Source organism: Rhinoderma darwinii, chromosome 2, assembly GCF_050947455.1.
Source record: "Rhinoderma darwinii isolate aRhiDar2 chromosome 2, aRhiDar2.hap1, whole genome shotgun sequence".
Taxonomy (NCBI): Eukaryota; Metazoa; Chordata; class Amphibia; order Anura; family Rhinodermatidae; genus Rhinoderma; species Rhinoderma darwinii.
Window position 1 is genome coordinate 43231002 of NC_134688.1, and position 18878 is coordinate 43249879.

The 18878-nt window shown below is 43.2% G+C and overlaps 1 protein-coding gene across 2 annotated transcripts in view; it reads left to right on the plus strand.

Moving 5' to 3' along the window:
• The first annotated feature begins 393 nt into the window (after positions 1-393).
• Positions 394-18878, plus strand: part of DDX10 (DEAD-box helicase 10) — a 243339-nt gene continuing 224854 nt past the window's right edge. For both annotated transcript variants that reach the window (XM_075851596.1, XM_075851597.1), the window contains exons 1-6: positions 394-657; positions 2478-2538; positions 3288-3418; positions 5006-5164; positions 10934-11054; positions 12450-12639. In XM_075851596.1, coding sequence (XP_075707711.1) covers positions 463-657; positions 2478-2538; positions 3288-3418; positions 5006-5164; positions 10934-11054; positions 12450-12639 — 857 coding nt within the window. In that variant the 5' untranslated portion in view covers positions 394-462. The remainder of the gene's footprint in view (positions 658-2477; positions 2539-3287; positions 3419-5005; positions 5165-10933; positions 11055-12449; positions 12640-18878) is intronic.

Genomic DNA, 18878 nt, shown 5'->3' on the forward strand with positions numbered 1-18878 from the left:
CAGTAAGATATCGCACGTAATGTATGTCAATGAGATCACGACATTGCATGCAGATGAAATTGTGATGGCAAAAAAACTAAGTGATGGATTTGTTTTTGCAATGCATGCATACAACCAATCGTATACCTTTCATCCAGTTACTGCTATTGCATGCAGCATATCGCATGCGAGTTTGCAGTGCGATCTCGACTAAGATCGCATCGAAACACATCGCATGCAATATGTCGCTATGGAGCACCGGCCTCTTATGGACTATCATATCTGTTACTTATTTTATTATAACCGACAATAACCAGTACGCTTGTTCTGTTACTCTCCCTGTCCTAGCACAGCGACAGCCCATATTGTCCGTGTGTCTACGTTAAGTAAAGCTTGTTGAATGACGTCATCAGCGGGCGCCTCGCACATGTGCATTCAGCGTGTTCTCAGGAAGTCAGCTGCGGCCCGTGTAGTGTAGAGAACATGGGGGACCCGGCCGAGGATAAGAAGAAGCCGCTGATTAATGACAGGAACGATCCGGTGAAGAACTTCGAGCGCTGGAAGAAGAAATACACCAAGAAGAAGGAGAAGTGCAAGATCCGCAGGAAGCAGAACTGGAAGCCGGAGTGGCAGGTCGAGAAGGAGAGCATCAGTTACCTGGTGCAGCGCTATAATGAGGTATACACCGCTGTCTAAGGACTGCTCACTGCTTCTGTGGCGTTGTGTTGACGTACGTTTACACTGACATAGTTTGTATTATATTGTAGAGAACATTATAAATATGAGTGAGAAAATAATTATTGTCACATTGGGAGAGATTTGTTTGGATTTTTGTGCAGTTTTCCTAGAGTTTGAGAAAAAATTGACGCAGAAATTGTAATGAAGTAAAAACCCCAAAAAAACAACAACCCCAGGCATTCCTGAATTGTTTAATCCCCCAACGCCGGACTTTGTTTACAATCCAGCAGAGATGTTGTACTGTGCACAGTGATTGACTGCAGCGGTCACATGGTATGACACGTCATCGCTGCTGGCATGTAAACATAGTCCAGCAAGGGACCACAGGGGCTTCGGCCTCGGTAATATAAGGGTATGGTCACTCGTGCACGTCCGATACGCCTGAAATTACGGAGCTGTTTTCAGGAGAAAACCGCTCCTGAATTTCAGCCGTAATGGCATGTGCAGGTGTTTTTCGCGGCGTCCATTACGGACATAATTGGAGCTGTTTTTCTATGGAGTCAATGGAAAACGGCTCCAATTACGTCCCAAGAAGTGACAGGCACTTCTTTGACGCGGGCGTCTTTTGACAGCGGCGCGTAAAAAAAATGACCGTCGGCACAGAACATTGTAAAATCAATTCAAATGAATGGGCAGATGTTTGCCGACGCTTTGAAGCAGTATTTTCGGACGTAATTCGAGGTTAAAACGCCCGAATTACGTCCGTAAATGGGGTGTGTGAACCCAGCCTATAGGGGTTATCCGGGTTGTTAAAACGTAATATTAACTGCTTCAAATGTCATGAAATGTCATGAAATAAACCGCCCGAAAACTGGTTATAAAGTGGAGATGAGCAGTTTCTCCGGTCTTTACTATTATTTGACCATCATGTGGTCATGCATATCCATATCTTCTAAGGTTTGCAAAGTTATTTTCCCACAGTTATTTAAAACCATTTGATCATTTTCATGATCTCTGCTTGCTGTTAGTGAATGTAACCATTTATTATTTACATTCTGAGGGTCAAACTGGGTCCTGATCTGTCCTTTTTACACAGCTGCTGAGTTTGTTACAATGTTTATTCAAGAAATACCAATCTGAAGTTAAGAAATTACAGAGAATTCCCTAGACCAGGGTTCAGCAACTTTCAGCACTCCATCTGTTGTGAAACTACAACTCCCAGCATTCCCTGACAGCTGGCTGGAATAATAAAGCTTCTGGCTGTCAAGGCTTGCAGAAAGCTGTAGTTACACAACAGTTGGAGTGCTGAATGTCTGACTCCTGGCATAGACTGATCCATTACTTATGTACAATTGCATCCTAGGTCCGGACCCTGGTGCTGCTTTAGAATAGTTGTATTGTATCCAAGGGAGATGTCAATGAGCAGAGCAGTAAGGATGCAGATTGCTTTATCATAAGGCCGTGTTCACATAATGAAGAAAACCAGAATTGGATCCGGGAGTAAAGACACTTTAGGGCCTTCCTTTTATATATTTCTTCTGTTCTTCGGTGCCGTTCCTGTGTTGACATGAGAAACATATGCAAAATCTGCACTGTGTGAACAAGGCCTATATGTACTGTCTCCTTTCGTTGCAGTGTGTTATTATGCTGTGATCAGCACACACGCAGTATCTGTAGCCTGTATGTGATGGTTATCTTTCTCAATGCTGATAGATGTGTGATCGCCCTACATAGTACTGTGGCACAACAAGACCTGTAGTTTCAGAACAGTTTGTTATACTAATGGAGAACCCCTTTAACACTTATTGTTATTCTTTCAGATCAACGTCAGTGAAATAGTTCGATTTTCAGACTTCCCTTTATCGAAAAAGACTTTGAGAGGTGAGTACATGAAAAGTATTACAGCATCGTCCATTCACTAGAATGGGAGGAAACCCTAATACTGTGCCCTGCGCTGCGAATGTGACTGCGTTGCGTGGTACAGAACTGTGTATGTAATGAACGGGCAGCAGGGCTTGTCGCAGCACCGTGGCTCCTCCAAACAGCTGATCGGCAGGCTTGTCGAGACTCAGACCCCCCACTCATCAGATATTAATCACCATCTATTTTACGTTACTGAGTAACCACTTTAATTGGCTTATTGATTATGTAAAAAAATAGGCTGAACACTCATGCCTGGAAGTGTTGTCCTGTTACATATTGCTTTTTATTTTCATAAATATTTATATGTTATCTGCAACTATAATTTTCAATCCATGTTACAGGGGGTCTCAGGGCAAACACTGATGTCATATTGCTAGGATATGCTAACAATAACCGACTGGTGGCGTCCGACCGCTGCGACCCTAGGAAAGTGCTGTGACACTTTGTATCCTGTGTGCAGAGGCCGCATGATTGGCTATTGACCATGTGGTCTCTGGATATACCTTAGCGTAGACTAAGTGGCACAGCCCAATCCTAGTTTCGCTGCCACTTTGTTCTGCAGACCGATCTGACATTGATCGCTTATCCTAGTGATTTGCCATCAATGCCTTTTCTGAGAAAACCCATTTGAGACTTGCAAAAGTTTGATTTGGATGTCTTGGAAACCACTGGAATGACTGTGTACTTGGTATTCTATCTGGTTGCAGGTTTGATGGAAGCTCAGTACCGGTTACCCACGGAGATACAGAAGCAGACCATCGGCGTAGCCTTACAAGGGAAGGATGTTCTGGGCGCTGCCAAGACGGGATCAGGAAAGACCCTGGCCTTTGTTCTTCCTGTAAGTCACTGCTTTTCTTTAGCTGCTTTTTATTATTGTAGTGGTCACAGTGGAACGTATTACAAGATGTACTTCAGTCTTTTACTTCAAGATTGCTGGCAAGAATCAGGTTATTGTTAGAACGTTGAAAAACAGTGCTAGTTTAATGGGGTCCTATAGAATCATGGATAATAACTTAGGCCTCATGCACACGACCGTGTTTTTGCGGCCGCAATTCTCCCGAAAATCCACGGGAGAATTGCGGCCCCATTCTTTTCTATGGGGCCGTGCACACGACCGTAGTTTTTGCGGTCCGTGCACGGCCCGGGATCCCGGACCGCAGAAAGAACGGGCATGTCTTATTACGGCCCGGTTCTCATTGAAAACAATGGCCGCGATGTGCATGTCCCGCGATTTGCGGGCGGCCTGCGGCTGACAGTCCGCAGCCGGCCGACCCGAAAATCACGGCCGTGCACACGGCTACGGTCGTGTGCATGAGGCCTTAAGGGGCTGCGGTAATTTAGTAGGTCATATTACCTGCGGGCATGAGCCTCCTGCCAGCCTCCACGTCCAGAATAATGGAATTGGGAAAAGTAAACGGTTTGTGTTAAAATAATAAAAAACTATTTATATGCACTTCAAAACCCCTGCCGCTCTGGTTCTTAAGTTTTTCTTGGCCACTTCTAGTCTTTGTTTACAATGCTGTATTGATCACATATACAAGTGACCGTGGCAGCCAATGACGGTCCCCGCTGGTGACGTGCATAAGGGCGGTACATTACCACTGTGGCCAGTTCGGAATGAGATAAAGGAGACGGTGTGTCTATATGTTTTTTTTTATTTTGGAGGAACTCTTTTCAAACCAATATATAAATTGTTAAAAAATGTTTTAGTAAAAAAAAAATATATATATTTTTTTGGTTTTGCTTAAACACAAATCCTTAAACAAAAAGTAAAGAAGTGATCCCACTGCAAGTAATAAAGATCTGCCAATCTGCTGGCACACGTGGCTATTTAAGGTATTTTTAAGGCCAGGGTCACACACACAGTTTTGATGCAGTTTTTGTCTCAGTTTTTGAGCTGTTTGTATGTGATCCTGGCCTTAAGGAGTTGTTTAGGATTATTTTTCCATAAATGGCCAGGTTCTAGGGAATAAAATGGCTCTCTAATTGGTCCATATTAAAAATTGTTCCCCCTGTATTTAGAATTCTGTGCCCGTGGTGCAGCCCATACAATGCGCCCCCCTTTCTCGTACATTTTTAAGGATCCCTGCTCCATGAAGCAGCCACGTGATAGACAGCTGCTCTCTGTACAGTGTATGTGGGGAGGTGGAGGAGCCATGTACAGGGCGAGACGTGACCTCAGCCAGGAGCAGCATCGCAGATGATAAAGGGGACAGAATTTTTAATATAAACCTCTTATAAAGTGGCCACTAATGAACAAAAATAAATCCCAGACGAGCGTTTTAAGAAGTACTCTCGGAGTAATCCCAATAGGTCACCATGTTTCCTGCCCATGGTCTGCCAATGAATAGCTCTAATTTACCATTTTAGCTCAAGTCCTGTTCGGATGCTTGGTGTGTTTTATACCTTATATCTTGTCCCGCAGGCTCTGGAATGCTTGTATCGGCAGCAGTGGACAGCAGATGATGGACTTGGAGTCCTAATCATTTCTCCCACTAGAGAGCTGGCTTATCAAACCTTTGAAGTCCTCCGGAAGGTGGGCCGCAACCATGAGTTCTCTGCAGGGCTCATCATTGGAGGAAAGGTACGTTCAAATATCTCTGGGTACTGTATAGAACACATACAGTATTATGGCAGTTTCATATAGACATTTTTTTGTGTCTGTTACGGCTATAAGACCTGAACCCTGAACGGTTGTATTGATCTCAACTTAGATCATCATAGGGTTATATAGTGATCTAAGTTCGCTTTTGTAGAATCTTTGTGATTTGGGTGTTGTGGCCGTTTGACAGACTCTAATATGTGAATCCAGTCTAGAGGGACATTAAAGGGAATGTGTCGCTAGAAGTTGTTTTTTTTTTTTTTTTTAGTTAAAGGGAATGTGTTGCCAGAAAAACATGTGTGTTTTTTTTTTTTTTTTTTAATTAAACATTTAGTGTGTAGGTGATTAAACATTGTTCAAATTTTTTTTATTTTTTTCACGAGTCAGGAAATATTATAAATTAATTCTAATTTATAATATTTCCCATTGCTGGTCACTAGATGGAGCTATTCCCAAAATTGCAGCATTGCAAAATTGGGTAAAAAGCCCTCGCTCTAGTGAGCTCTCAGCATCCCCCCCCTCCTTTATCCTGGCTAGTGCCGGGATAAACGAGGGGTTTGAACGGTGTAACCTCCTACACTGTGTGTCGCCATTTTTTGAGCTAACACACAGTGTAGTAGGTTTGCATACAGTAGTAAACACACACAAACACGAACATACATTGAAATCTCTTACCTGCTCCTGCCGCCGCGGCTCCCTCCGGCCCGTCCGCTCCGTCTGCTGCCGCTGGTCCAAGTGCACAAGTCCGGAAGCCGCGACCGGAAGTAGTAATATTACTGTCCGGCCGCGACTTCCGGTCCACAGGAAAATGGCGCCGGACGGCGCCAATTTCAAATTGGCATGTGTGGGAGCGGCGCATGCGCAGTTCCCACACAGACGCCGTACACAGAAGTGGATGGGACGGGACCCGTTCCCAGTCCCTATGGGACTGTGGCTGCCGTATTCCATGTCTGTATGTGTCGTTAATCGACACATACAGAAATGGAACAAAAAATGGCAGCCCCCATAGGGAAGAAAAAGTGTAAAAATAAGAAAAAGTAAAACACAAACACACAAATATAAACGTTTTTAATAAAGCACTAACATCTTTAACATATTAAAAAATAATTTGTGATGACACTGTTCCTTTAAACAGTTAGTATATAAATGAGTACACATTGTTCTAATTTTTTTTTAATTAGATTCTAATTTATAACCTTTCCATGTGCTGGTCACTAGAGGGAGCAATTCCCAAAATTGCAGCATTGGCAAAGCAACCTCATTGCTTTATGCTGCAAAATTGGAGAAGACACACTCGCTCTAGTTTGCTCAAACAATCCCCCCTCCTTTATCCAGGCTAGTGCCAGGAGAAAGGAGAGGGTTGAATCTTCAAACCTCCTACACTGTGTGCCGCCATTTTTTTGAGCGAATGCACAGTGTAGGAGGATTAGATACAGTGGTAATCAGACAGTATAACATGAACATACACACAGATCACATACACAAACATAACTTACCTGCTCCTGCCGCTGTCTCCGCTCCTAGTCCTTGCTTCTGAACATATGGACGGAAGCCGCGACCGGAAGTAATCCTCTTACTGTCCGGCCGCGGCTTCCGGTCCACATGAAAATGGCGCCGGATGTCGCTCTGCCGAAGACCTTCCTTTTGGTCTGTGTGGGAGCGACGCATGCGCCGTTCCCACACAGACGGCGTACACTATAATGAATGGATCGGCTCCCGTTCGCACTCTCTATGGGGCTGTATGTGCCGTATTCCATCTCTGTATGTGTCGTTAATCGACACATACAGAGATGGAAAAAAAAATGCCAGCCCCCATAGAGAAGTAAAAGAAAGAAAAAAGTAAAACACAAATAAATAAAATTGATTGTAATAACATACCAAAAGCAATAACATATAAAAAAAAAATTTTCGTGACACTTTCCCTTTTATCTTATCTCTGTTATACTCTTTGAACACTAAGGCCCGGTTCACACAGAGTTTTTGCAGGCAGAAAATACTGCCTGGAAAAATCAGGCCCGGTTTTTTTTTTTTTAAGTGGTTTTGCCGCGTTTTCTTCAAAAGACAAAGGAAAAAACGTGAGCGTTTTTTGGCCATAAAACGCGTAAAAGAAACTGCATCCGTTCGGGGCCTTTTTTTTCCGTCTCCCATTGATTTCAATGGGGGTTTTAAGGCAGAAAACGCCTCAAGATAGGGCATGTCGCTTTTTCCTGCAAGCGTTTTTTTCCCGCAAGAGGAAATCAATCGGAGGCAAGTTAGATAGTTTTTGGCTGCGGTTTTTGCGTAGAAAAACTGAACAGGGCCTAATACTGCAATGCTAATGGCAATCATAACCACAATATATTAACCCCTTAAGGACGCAGCCTAGTTTTAGCCTTAAGGCTCGGAACCCATTATTCAAATCTGCCATATTTCACTTTTATGTGGTAATCACTTCGGAATGCTTAAACCTATCCAAGCAATTCTGAGATTTTCTCGTGAGACATTGGGCTTTATGTTCGTGGTAAAATTTGGTCGATTTTATATTCAGTGTTTATTTGTAAAAAAAATGCAAAGTTTAGAGAAAATTGTGAAAAAATAGAATTTTTCTGAATTTAAATGCATCTGCTTGTAAAACACACGGTTATACCACCAAAATAGTTACTAGTTCACATTTCCCATATGTCTACTTTAGATTGGCATCGTTTTTTGAACATTTATTTTATTTTTCTTGGACGTTACAAGGCTTAGAACATAAACAGCAATTTCTCATATTCTTAAGAAAATTTCAAAAGCCTTTTTTTTAAGGTACCTCTTGAGTTCTGAAGTGGCTTTGAGGGGCCTATGTATTAGAAACCCCCATAAAACACCCCATTTTAAAAACTAGACCCCTCAAAGTATTCAAAACAGCATTTAGAAAGTTTTTTTTAACCCTTTAGGCATTTCGCAGGAATTAAAGTGGAGGTGAAATTTGCAAATTTCATTTTTTTTCTGTAACACAGAAGGTTTTACCAGAGAAACACTACTAAATATGTATTGTCCAGATTCTGCAGTTTTTAGAAATGTCCCTCATGTGGCTCTAGTACGCTCGTGGACTAAAACACAAGCCCCAGAAGCAAAGAAGCACCTAGTGCATTTTGAGGCCTCTTTTTTATTAGAATATATTTTAGGCAGCATGCCAGGTTTGAAGAGGTGTTGAGGTGCCAAAAAAGTAGGCATCCCCCAAGAGTGAACCCATTTTGGAAACTGCACCCCTCAAGGAATTCATTTATGGTTGTTGTTATCATTTTGACCGCACAGTTTTTGCACAGCACCTATTTGAATTGGGCTGTGAAATGAAAAAAATTAAGTTTTTTCCAATAAGATATCATTTTTTTAATCAAAATGTCTTATTTTCACAGGGAACAAAATGCCCCATTTTGTTGCCCAATTTGTCCTGAGTGCGGCAATACCCCATTTGTGGTGATAAACTGCCGTTTGGGCCCATGGGAGGCCTCAGAAGGGAAGGAGCGCTGTGTGTTCTTTGGAGTCCAGATTTTGCTGGATTGGTTTTCGGGTGCCATGTCGCATTTGCAGAGCCCCAGAGGTATCAAAGCAATGGAAACCCACCAGAAGTGACCCCATTTTGGAAACTACACCCCCTCAAGAAATTAATTTATGGGTGTTGTGACCATTTAGACCCCACAGTTTTTTTCACAGATAATTAAGGACTGATAAGGGAAAAAGGGGGATTTTTACTTTTGTTAGTTTTAAAACTTTTATTTTCTTATTTTTACCCAACTTTTTTTTACATTATTACTTTGTCCCACTAGGGGACATGAGGGCAGGAGGCCCTGATCGCTATTCTAATACACTTCACTACATGCGTAGTGCAGTCTATTTGAGCTGTCAGCTATTCACTGACAGCAAGCATAGTGGGTCCTGACTTGGGATCCGTAGATGGCATAGCCGGACGCCATTGTTAGGTGTCCGGTTGCCATAGCCACCATCGCCGGCCGCTATCGTGTAGTGGGCTAACGATGGTATCTTAACCCCTAAGAAGCTGCGATCGCTATTGAACGCGGCTTCCAAGGGTTTAATCAGCGGGGACACAACGATCGGTACGAGACAGCAGCTGTCACAGCTCCTGCATGTGTTGGGAAGACAGCCGAAATGGCCGTTCCTCCCGCAACATACTTTTACGATGCACTTAGCACGACGGAATAGTACATCGCTGAGCGCGAAGGGGTTAAACTCCACAGTTAAAGGGTAACTAAACTTTGAAAAAATATCTGATATTTCATAATGTCATGTCAGAAGTTTTGATCAGTGGGGGTCCGAGCACGAAGACCGCCACCGATGACATGTCAAAAGTTTTTGTTTTTTTTTGTGAAAGTTTAGTTATACTTTAAGATCTCTTTATTGGTAAATTTGTAAATAGTTTGCTTATTTTTTACTTCAGGCGTTACGTGATGTTTTCTGCTAAATTCAGATTTTTACTGGATTCCCATTAACAGTGGGAGCTAAGAAGACCGTGACCCAATTAGAGTTAAGCTATTAGGTCACATGACTAATAGTGACTAATGGATAAAGCTGAGCTGCTGTCTGATTCCAAGGGCAATTTTTAATGGTTATGAATATGATTGGAGAAAACATGGTGAAATAAATGTAGAAGGGCAAAGGGCATTTCCATAGATTTAGACTAGAATAAATGGTTGAATTGTCATATTGTAACTTCTTAATATTGCTTTGTCACTAATGCACCAGTATATTAGCTGTCTATTCTGTGATGCACCGTATCTGTATGAAGTAGTTCAAGTTTAGAGCAGTGTTTCTCAATCTAGCCAGGCACCCCCTAGTGACAAGCAGTTGCAACAGAGTATCCCTCAAAAAAGCGATCAGTTATGTGTTATGTGCCATCAGATTTGATGGAAAGAATAGCCCAGCATGCAGCGCACTTATTCCCATCAAAATAATGGACACTGCGATGGAACCCTGACAGACCCCATTATAAGTCAATAGGGCCCCTCGGGGGTTGTTCATGTCTATGGTGTGACAGTTTCAGCAGTGTTCAGTGGTGTCATGATTTCTGACCAAAAGATGGTAGTTAAAAGCGGGACACAATATTTTTCTTCCTTATGCCCCGATGGTTTATTTAGGACATGTCCCCAACTAAAAGCATTTGAATTCGTAAATAATACATATGACCGCCTTCAGCAGTCCCCTAAAATTATTAGAGACCACACATCAGACTTAAGTCAGAACCCCCCTGTATAGACCCCGGGCCAGACCCTGTAAACATTGCGGACCCCGGGCCAGACCCTGTAAACATTGCGGACCCCGGGCCAGACCCTGTAAACATTGCGGACCCCGGGCCAGACCCTGTAAACATTGCGGACTCCTGACCCCCTAATAATGAAATCCCTGGTTGGGCCCCTAATAATGAGACCGCCAGATCAAACTCTCCGTCTGGTTTCCTGGACAGACCTGTAAAGTAAGAGGAGGCAGTGGCGGGAGCGGAGCGCTCTTCTTGTGCCAGAGGGTTTTAAGAGATGAGGTGACTCTGTAAGCGCGTCGGCTCGCACGTCATTGCCCTACTAGCCAGCAATAAAACATTGTTGGGCGCTAGGAAAGTCTTAGATTTTAGATTATTTTTATTTATTTTTTTACACCTTGGGTACCGCAGGTACAGAACCACTAGTCTAGATAACTTAAACCTGCCAGTTTTTGTTCCTGACTTTTTGTAAATTAAACTTTCTTTTCATCCTTTTATGTATCTTTTTCATTACTTTGTAGGACTTGACACAAGAATCTGAGCGCATCCATCGCACTAATATACTAATCTGCACCCCTGGACGTCTGTTGCAGCATATGGACGAGACGTCCCTTTTTCACGCCAGTAATCTCCATATGTTGAGTGAGTAACGGTCTGCCCATTTATTTGTATAATCAGATACACAGCTTGTTGTTGGACTGTTTACCTCCTGGATGTCCAGAGACAAACCATCAATCACCTGCACAGTGCTCGTGGTATTAACCAGGGTGGAATTAGCAATTTATAGGCTATTGGTGTATAATGAAAAGTTATAACATTATTTTGAATAGTTTCTCGGCTTGCTGTTATTTAATACTAGACCTCATGGTTTACTTTCGGGGCATAAAAATGTGTCCTCACATGACCAGGACAGATTTTTATCCACTGGAATTAAACAGTCAAGGTTACATATGACAGCAAGCAGAGGTCTTAAAAGCCATAAGGAATTGATACAGAAAGTATAATAAAAATGGTGTCACTTTTGATTATATAACGAATTAAATTTATTTGCGTGAACCGTAATACCCCTGTGATAATACCTGTTACAGACAGGACACGTTTCATATTTGGTGAAACGACATAAGGGAGCATTGCCCTAACTTTAAATCCTTGAGTTGTCTTATACTGTTAAGTGTTTCAACATTCTATTTAGCCATATCTTAGTTTTGTCTAGTTCTAGGAAAGCTCAGTGACAACCAGTATGAAAGCTGGAGATGTAACTGAGCATTACTAGGCAAATTTGACTTTGGAAGCCTGGGAATGCCTGAGGACAAGCTAAGTGGGCGCTGTAGTGGTGCCAATTTTAGGTAATATGGAATAAGGGTTGTCTTTGTGAAATATCCCTTTTAAATGGAAACTAAATTTATTCTGATCTAATAGTATACCTGATTATAGATCAGTTTTGTGGTTTACTTATTGTTAAAATTTATTTTTATCTGTGCAAATTCCATGTGAAGTTACTGCCACAAGGTGTCTCCGTTCCTGCAATCTGCTGTTCACCCTCTGGTTTCAAGCAAAGTCCTGATAACACAGCAGAGGAGATGGACTACAGGAAGTGGGGGTGTGTTTCTTTACTGCCTGCCGATAGAAGTCTACAGAGAGGGGGGCAGCAGGAGGAGACATTAGATAGAGAGGAGACAGACACACTGCCCATACAACTCTATAGAGCGGGAAGGAGGAGCAGAGTGTTAGAAAGAGACACACAGACGTGCTGCAGCTTCCTGGTGTTTTATTTCACCCCAGTGCTGGATTCTCATCTACACTGCTCATTACTGCTGTATAATCCCCTCCATGCTGCTGGGGAAAACTGATAAATAATACCACATACAGGTCATATAATGGCCAGAAGTAGTATTATTCCTCATGTACACAAATATGACCGGTCATAATGTAAAGTCACCTGAAAAGTTAGGTACGCTTTAGGAAATTAACATTCCAATTCGGCTAGCTGTATAAATTGCTGCATGAATTTGACATTCTCCACTGCTCTTATTGCAGTCCTGGATGAAGCTGACCGGATACTGGATATGGGCTTTGCTGATACAATGAATGCAATTATTGAGAATCTGCCAGCGAAGAGGCAGACTATGCTCTTTTCTGCAACCCAGACAAAATCTGTAAAAGATCTTGCTCGTCTGAGCCTGAAAGACCCAGAGTATGTGTGGGTACATGAGAACGCAAAGTTTAGGTAAGTTTCTTTGAGCTACTTGCTGCCAATGTAAACTTAAAGGGTAACTACATTTTTGAAAAACTTTGTAACATGTCAGAAGTTCTGTATGGTGGGGGTCCGAGCACGGCGACCACAACTGATTGCTAAAACGAAGCTGCAGAAGTGCTCGGGTGAGCGCTGAGCCGCTTCGTTTCTGATCGGCTTTTCTCGGAAATCCGATAGAGCCGTGCATGGGCTCGATACAAATTCTATTTCTTTCCGAGAATATGTATGACGTGTCAGAAGTTTTTTTGAAAGTTTAGTTACAATTTAAAGGGTCCCCCCCCCAAGAAACTTTTATTGCATATGGATTGTATATTTGCTATAACTATCTAATCAATGGATGTCCAACTGTTGGGCCCCTTATTGATCTTGAGTGTCCTAGTTCCTGACAGAGCATGCAAGATAGTTCTCTCTTATAGTCTATATGGAAAATAGTGCAACAGTCAAGTGAATACCTTTTAGATATGTTTGTTATACCGGAATTAAAAATCTGCGGACTGTCCGCATATAACACGTCACAGATACCCCTTGTCTAGTTGAGTTGTTTGTTTGAAATCCACTGCTTAAAGGGGCACTGATCCTAAAAGCCCTTTTACACGGGCCAATTATTGGCCAAACGAGCGTTCATTGACTAGAATTAACACGTGACTTACAGTAAAGTCTATCTGCGGCCAGAAATCCAGCAGGGTTGGATTCTATGCGACTGTCTTGTTGCGGTCGCCTGTCGTAACGCGACTTCATTTACAATTATTACTTGCCATGTTGCATTGCAATCTTCATGTCATGGGACCAAAATCGCAGTGCAGCCCTCACCTAAATGCAAAAGCAATAATTCTAGTCTGCCACTTCTCTTTTTACTCACTGGTGTAATGACGTGTTAGGCTATGTTTACATGTGGATGCAGCACTATTCTACCCGTCAAAACAAGACACCATGGCAGGATCTGACGGACCGCGTTGTAAGTCAATGGTGTTGGACACGGCTGGTGTCATGCAACTGATCCGGCACTGCGTCATAGCTTCTGTTATAAACAGAAGTCACGGCGCACATGTGAACAGAGCCTAACCCATATGGACAACACATAATTGTGGTGGTCTATGATAGGCTGCCACACCAAAAACTGCATGCGTATGATCCTGGCCTCATAAACGGTGCAATCTGAATGAAGAGTGACTCCAGCCTGTTAGATTTGAGCTGACAGCATCTACATCCATGTCTGTTGTGCTTCTATATTGGAATTCCAGCCCTTCCGAATGATTCCTATTTGGAGACAGCCGCTACGTTCGGATGTTTCCGTCGACCCCATAGATATTGAATGGAGTGGCAGCACACATGTGACAGCCGCTCCATCCAAAATGCTACTCACTGGGATTGTGCTGTTAGGAGGAACGTGGGTCGAGACTCCCATTCTGGTGTTCGGTGGGGGTACCAGTGGTGGGGCCCCAATCGACCATACATTTATCACCTATCCTACGGGTAAATGTTAATTGTGGGAAAACCCCTTTAATGTTCTTTCGTTTGTTTGGCCTGTTGTGTACTATTGCAAAGTTAGTTTACACGTTTTGGATTTGGACCGCATTCATCAACACTGTCTAACAGAAAAACTGGCCTTGCTGTCCATAGCAACGAGAATTGGGGTCTGAATTAAGTCAGGGTTCTTGTCTGGGTAGGGCTGGGCAATTAATCTAAATTCAGCGCAATTAATCAACATCACCTTGCGAATTTCTGTTATCAATTATTTAAAACTGTATCTATCTTCAGGACGCAGATACAGTTGAATCCAATGTTAGGGCAGGGGACCGTAAGGGGTTATATTATATACAGTAGTGCACAGCAGGCTCATGGGATAAATATTAATTCAATGGCGTAGTATGCAAATAGGGCACGTGGCATGCAAAAGGGGTGTGGCCTAAACAATCGTGCAATAATCGTAATCAAGGTTACGTGTTCAACTAATCATGATTTTGATTTAGGTCATAATTGCCCAGCCCTAAGTCTGGGGTCTGATATTAATATAGGGGTCTGAATATATTTGGACAGTCGGGTCTAGCTTATGATATTAACCCCTTCCCGCTCCTTGATGTACTATTAGGTCATGGGAAGTGCATCGTTCGCGCTCCATGACCTAATGGTACGTCACAGGAGGATCAGCCATTTCGGCCGTCTTCCCGGCACATACAGGAGCTGTGACAACTGCTGTCTCATACAGCAGTTGCCGCAGCTCCTTCAGTGGGGACCGATCTCCCTGCTGATTAACCCCATAGAAGCCGCGTTCAATAGAGATTGCGGCTTCTTAGGTGTTCAACCATCATCGACATTCCGCTATGTGATAGCAGGTGTCGATGGTTGCTATGGCAACCAGAGGTCTAACAATGGCCCCCGGCTATGCCATCTACGGAAGCCTAGTGTGCTTGTGCTCAGCGAATAGCTGACGGCTCTAATACTCTGCACTATGCATGTAGTGCAGTGTATTAGAATTGCGATCAGGGCCTCCTGCCTTCAAGTACCCTAGTGGGACAAAATAAAAAAGTAAAAAAAAAGTTGTGTAAAAATAAAAGTTTTAAAGTAATAAAAGTACAAATGCCCATTTTTCCCTAATCCGTCCTCTATTATTAATATCGCCACACAGAATAACGTGAATGTTGTTTGTAGTGAACGGTGTAAACAAAAAGATTAAAATACAATAGTGTAATTGCTGTTTTTTATTCCCTACATAAAAAATAGAATAAAAACTGATCAAAAAGTCGCATGCACCCCATGAAAACTACAATGAATTTCTCAAGGGGTCTTGTCTCCAAAATGGGGTCACTTTTAGGGGTTTCCTCTGTACTGGTACCTCAGAAGCTCTGCAAATGCAGCATGGCATCCAGAAACCAATCCATCAAAATCTACATGACAAATAGCGCTTCTGCCTTTCTGAGCTCTGCCGTTTGTCCAACCAGCAGTTTATGACCACATATTGTCGTAATCGGAAGAAATTGCTTTACAAATGTTGGGGTGTTTTTTCTCCTTTTATTCCTTGCAAAAATTAATAATTTGTACCTTTTTTATCTGAAAAATTTAATTTTCAATTGCACAGCCAAATTCCACAAAGTTTATTAAAAACCTGTGTGGTCTAAATGCTCACTATACCCCTCGATAAATTGCTTGAGGGGTGTAGTTTGCCAAATAGGGTTACATTTGGGGGTTTCCACTGTTTTGGCACCACAAGGCCTCTTCAAAGCGGACATGGCACCTAATAAATAGGAGGCCTCAAAATCCTCTAGGTGCTCCTTTGCTTCGGAGGCCGGTGTTTCAGTCCATTACCGCACATGGGCCACATGTGGGATATTTCTAAAAACTGCAGAATCTGGGCAAAAAAAATGGAATTAAAAGGATTTTCTGACAAAAAATTTGTACATTTAATTTCTACTTTGCTTCACATTCCTGTGAAACACCTAAAGGGTTAATAAACTTTCTAAATGCTGTTTTGAATACCTTTTGAGGGGTCTAATTTTTAAAAGGGGGTGTTTTATGTGGGTTTCTAATATAGAAGGCGCTCAAAGCCACTTCAGAACTAAACTGGTACCATCGCCAGAAGGCGATGTCTTTTCATTCTCCCGACACTCCGGTAAAGTTAATGTGGGAGTAAGTGACAGCGCAGCGTGATCTCGCGAGATCGCGCTGTGCTGTGAGTACAGCTGATGATCAATGAAGAGAAGTGTATGACGCTGATTGGTCAGCGTCATACACTTCTCTTTACAACGCCCAGTTGCTCAAAAGTAAAAAAAGCGCCCAGTTGGGCAATTAGAATAAATTAGCATTAAACGAAAAATAGTCATAACTTCGTAAAAAATAAGTGTGTGTGTGTATGTATGTATGTATGTATATATATATATATCTACATTACAGCGACTATCAGATTAGGTAGGAGATGGGGCACTTATAAACTGGTGACACAGCCTCTTTAACCCCTTCATGACTGCCATACGGCTATATACGGTCTAACTGCCGATGCCACATGCAGTTAGCACGTGCATAGATGTCGGCAGCCTGGAAGAGGTTTGAGTGCAGTGCTGCTTCAGTGTGAGCAGCACTACACTCTCGTGTCTGCCGGGGCTTTGAGAACCCCGGAATATACAAACTGTAGATAGTGCCATCCACAACCCCCGCAAACCCTCTTTAGATAGCGCCACCTAACCTCACTCCAGTATCTGAATCCCTGGCCAGCGCTCTGGCCGAGGATTCCCCTCCTAGAGGGAGACCCCGCCGTCTTTCCATCCCCACTGTAAATAGCGCCACCTGAACTGACGGTAGCAGAGGAATCCCCAGTGTCAGATCGCACTGGCCGTGAATTCCGCTTTTAGACAGAGCCCCTGACGTCAATGTCTGTTTGGACAGTGACGTTGGTGTCTCTCTCTAGGAGCGGAATCCCTGGCCGGGGATTCCGCTAATGGAGAAGCCCCTGGTGTCACTATCCATATGTGGACAGTGACGTCAGGGACTACTGCTGGAGTGGAATCCCCGCTCTGGCAGGGGATTCTGCTTTGAGTTAACCCCTGACGTCACTGTCCATATATGGACAGACATCAGGGGCTTCCTGTAGGAGCGGAATCTTCGGCCAGAGCGATTCCGCTACTACAGGGAGCTACAGTGGTGCTATTTACAGGGGGGGGGGGGGGGGGGGGGTTTGCTATCTGCAGCGGGGCTATTGCTTAATACAGCGGGGCTGTTGCTAAATACAGCGGGGCTGTTGCTAAATACAGCGGGGCTGTTGCTAAATACAGCGGGGCTGTTGCTAAATACAGCGGGGCTGTTGCTAAATACAGCGGGGCTGTTGCTAAATACAGCGGGGCTGTTGCTAAATACAGCGGGGCTGTTGCTAAATACAGCGGGGCTGTTGCTAAATACAGCGGGGCTGTTGCTAAATACAGCGGGGCTGTTGCTAAATACAGCGGGGCTGTTGCTAAATACAGCGGGGCTGTTGCTAAATACAGGGGAGGTGGCTCTATTTACAGGGGGTGTAGTGCGATCTACATGGGTACTGGCGCTATTTACAGGGGGTGTGGTGCGATCTACATGGGTACTGTGGCATTATCTGCAGGGAGAACTGTGGCACTGGGTACTGTGGCACTATTTACAGTAGGAACTATCTATGTGGACACTGGCACTATCTATTGGGTCACTATCTACATGGGCACTGTGGTGTTTTCAGGAGGTTGGGACAAAAAACCCTAACAAATAAAATTCATCCATTTAAAAACGGTCAGACGGGCGAGAAATTGATTCAAATTTTGAGACGCATTGATGCAAAACAGCCATGAAAAACTGACCGTTGATTAGTCGTTGACTGCCATGTTTTTTTCATGGTCGTGTGTGTGTGTGTGTGTGTGGGTGTGTAGGTGTGTGTAGCCCTCTTCTCTCTCCCTTCACAGCGATCCAGGGTGACTGAGAGAGAAGATTGTTACAGAGCTCTACAGTGTTTGTATGGATGGATGGAAAAACACTTTTTGTAATTTTTTTTTTCTATCTAATTTTTTGGTGATTTTGTCTGCTCATAATAAAAATTAACACTGAATTAATTAAACTAATCTAGAAAATGAAAGCTTTATAAGTCTTGTAAAAAAACCAAAATAAAAATAGTTGTGATATTCAAAGCGGTTCCAAAGATATTATCGTTTAAGGAAGTGCATTTCAAAAATGGAAAATTTGACCTGGACACGGGCATCAATGACCCTGGGTCATGAAAGGGTTAAGGACGGTTCAAAATAATAGTATTCCTATATTACTTGATTACTTGAACGGTATGGCTGCTCTTAAGCTTCATGCACACGGGCGCGCCGATTTACAGGCACGGCCAGCCACTCGCATTTTCGACCCGAGCTCCCATACAAAGTATGGACGCACGGCCCGTAAAAAGCAAAAGAACGGACATGTTCCATAATTTTCTATACATTTCTACGGCCTGGACACCTTCCCGCATATACACGGGAAGGTGTCCGTGGTCAATTATGGTACGCAATTACGGACGATTTTTACGGTCGCGTGCATGGGGCCTTACTGTTGCAGTAGGAGGCAGAACTTCCTGCTCTTCATCCTTTGCTTCCGTCTTCAGTATATAGTGTAATTTTACAGCGCTAGCTCCCATACGGATGACCGGCCATATATTTTCACTGCAACCTCCACTGTATAGTATTCAAATGAATGGCTGACATTGTATCACATGGACAGTGGCC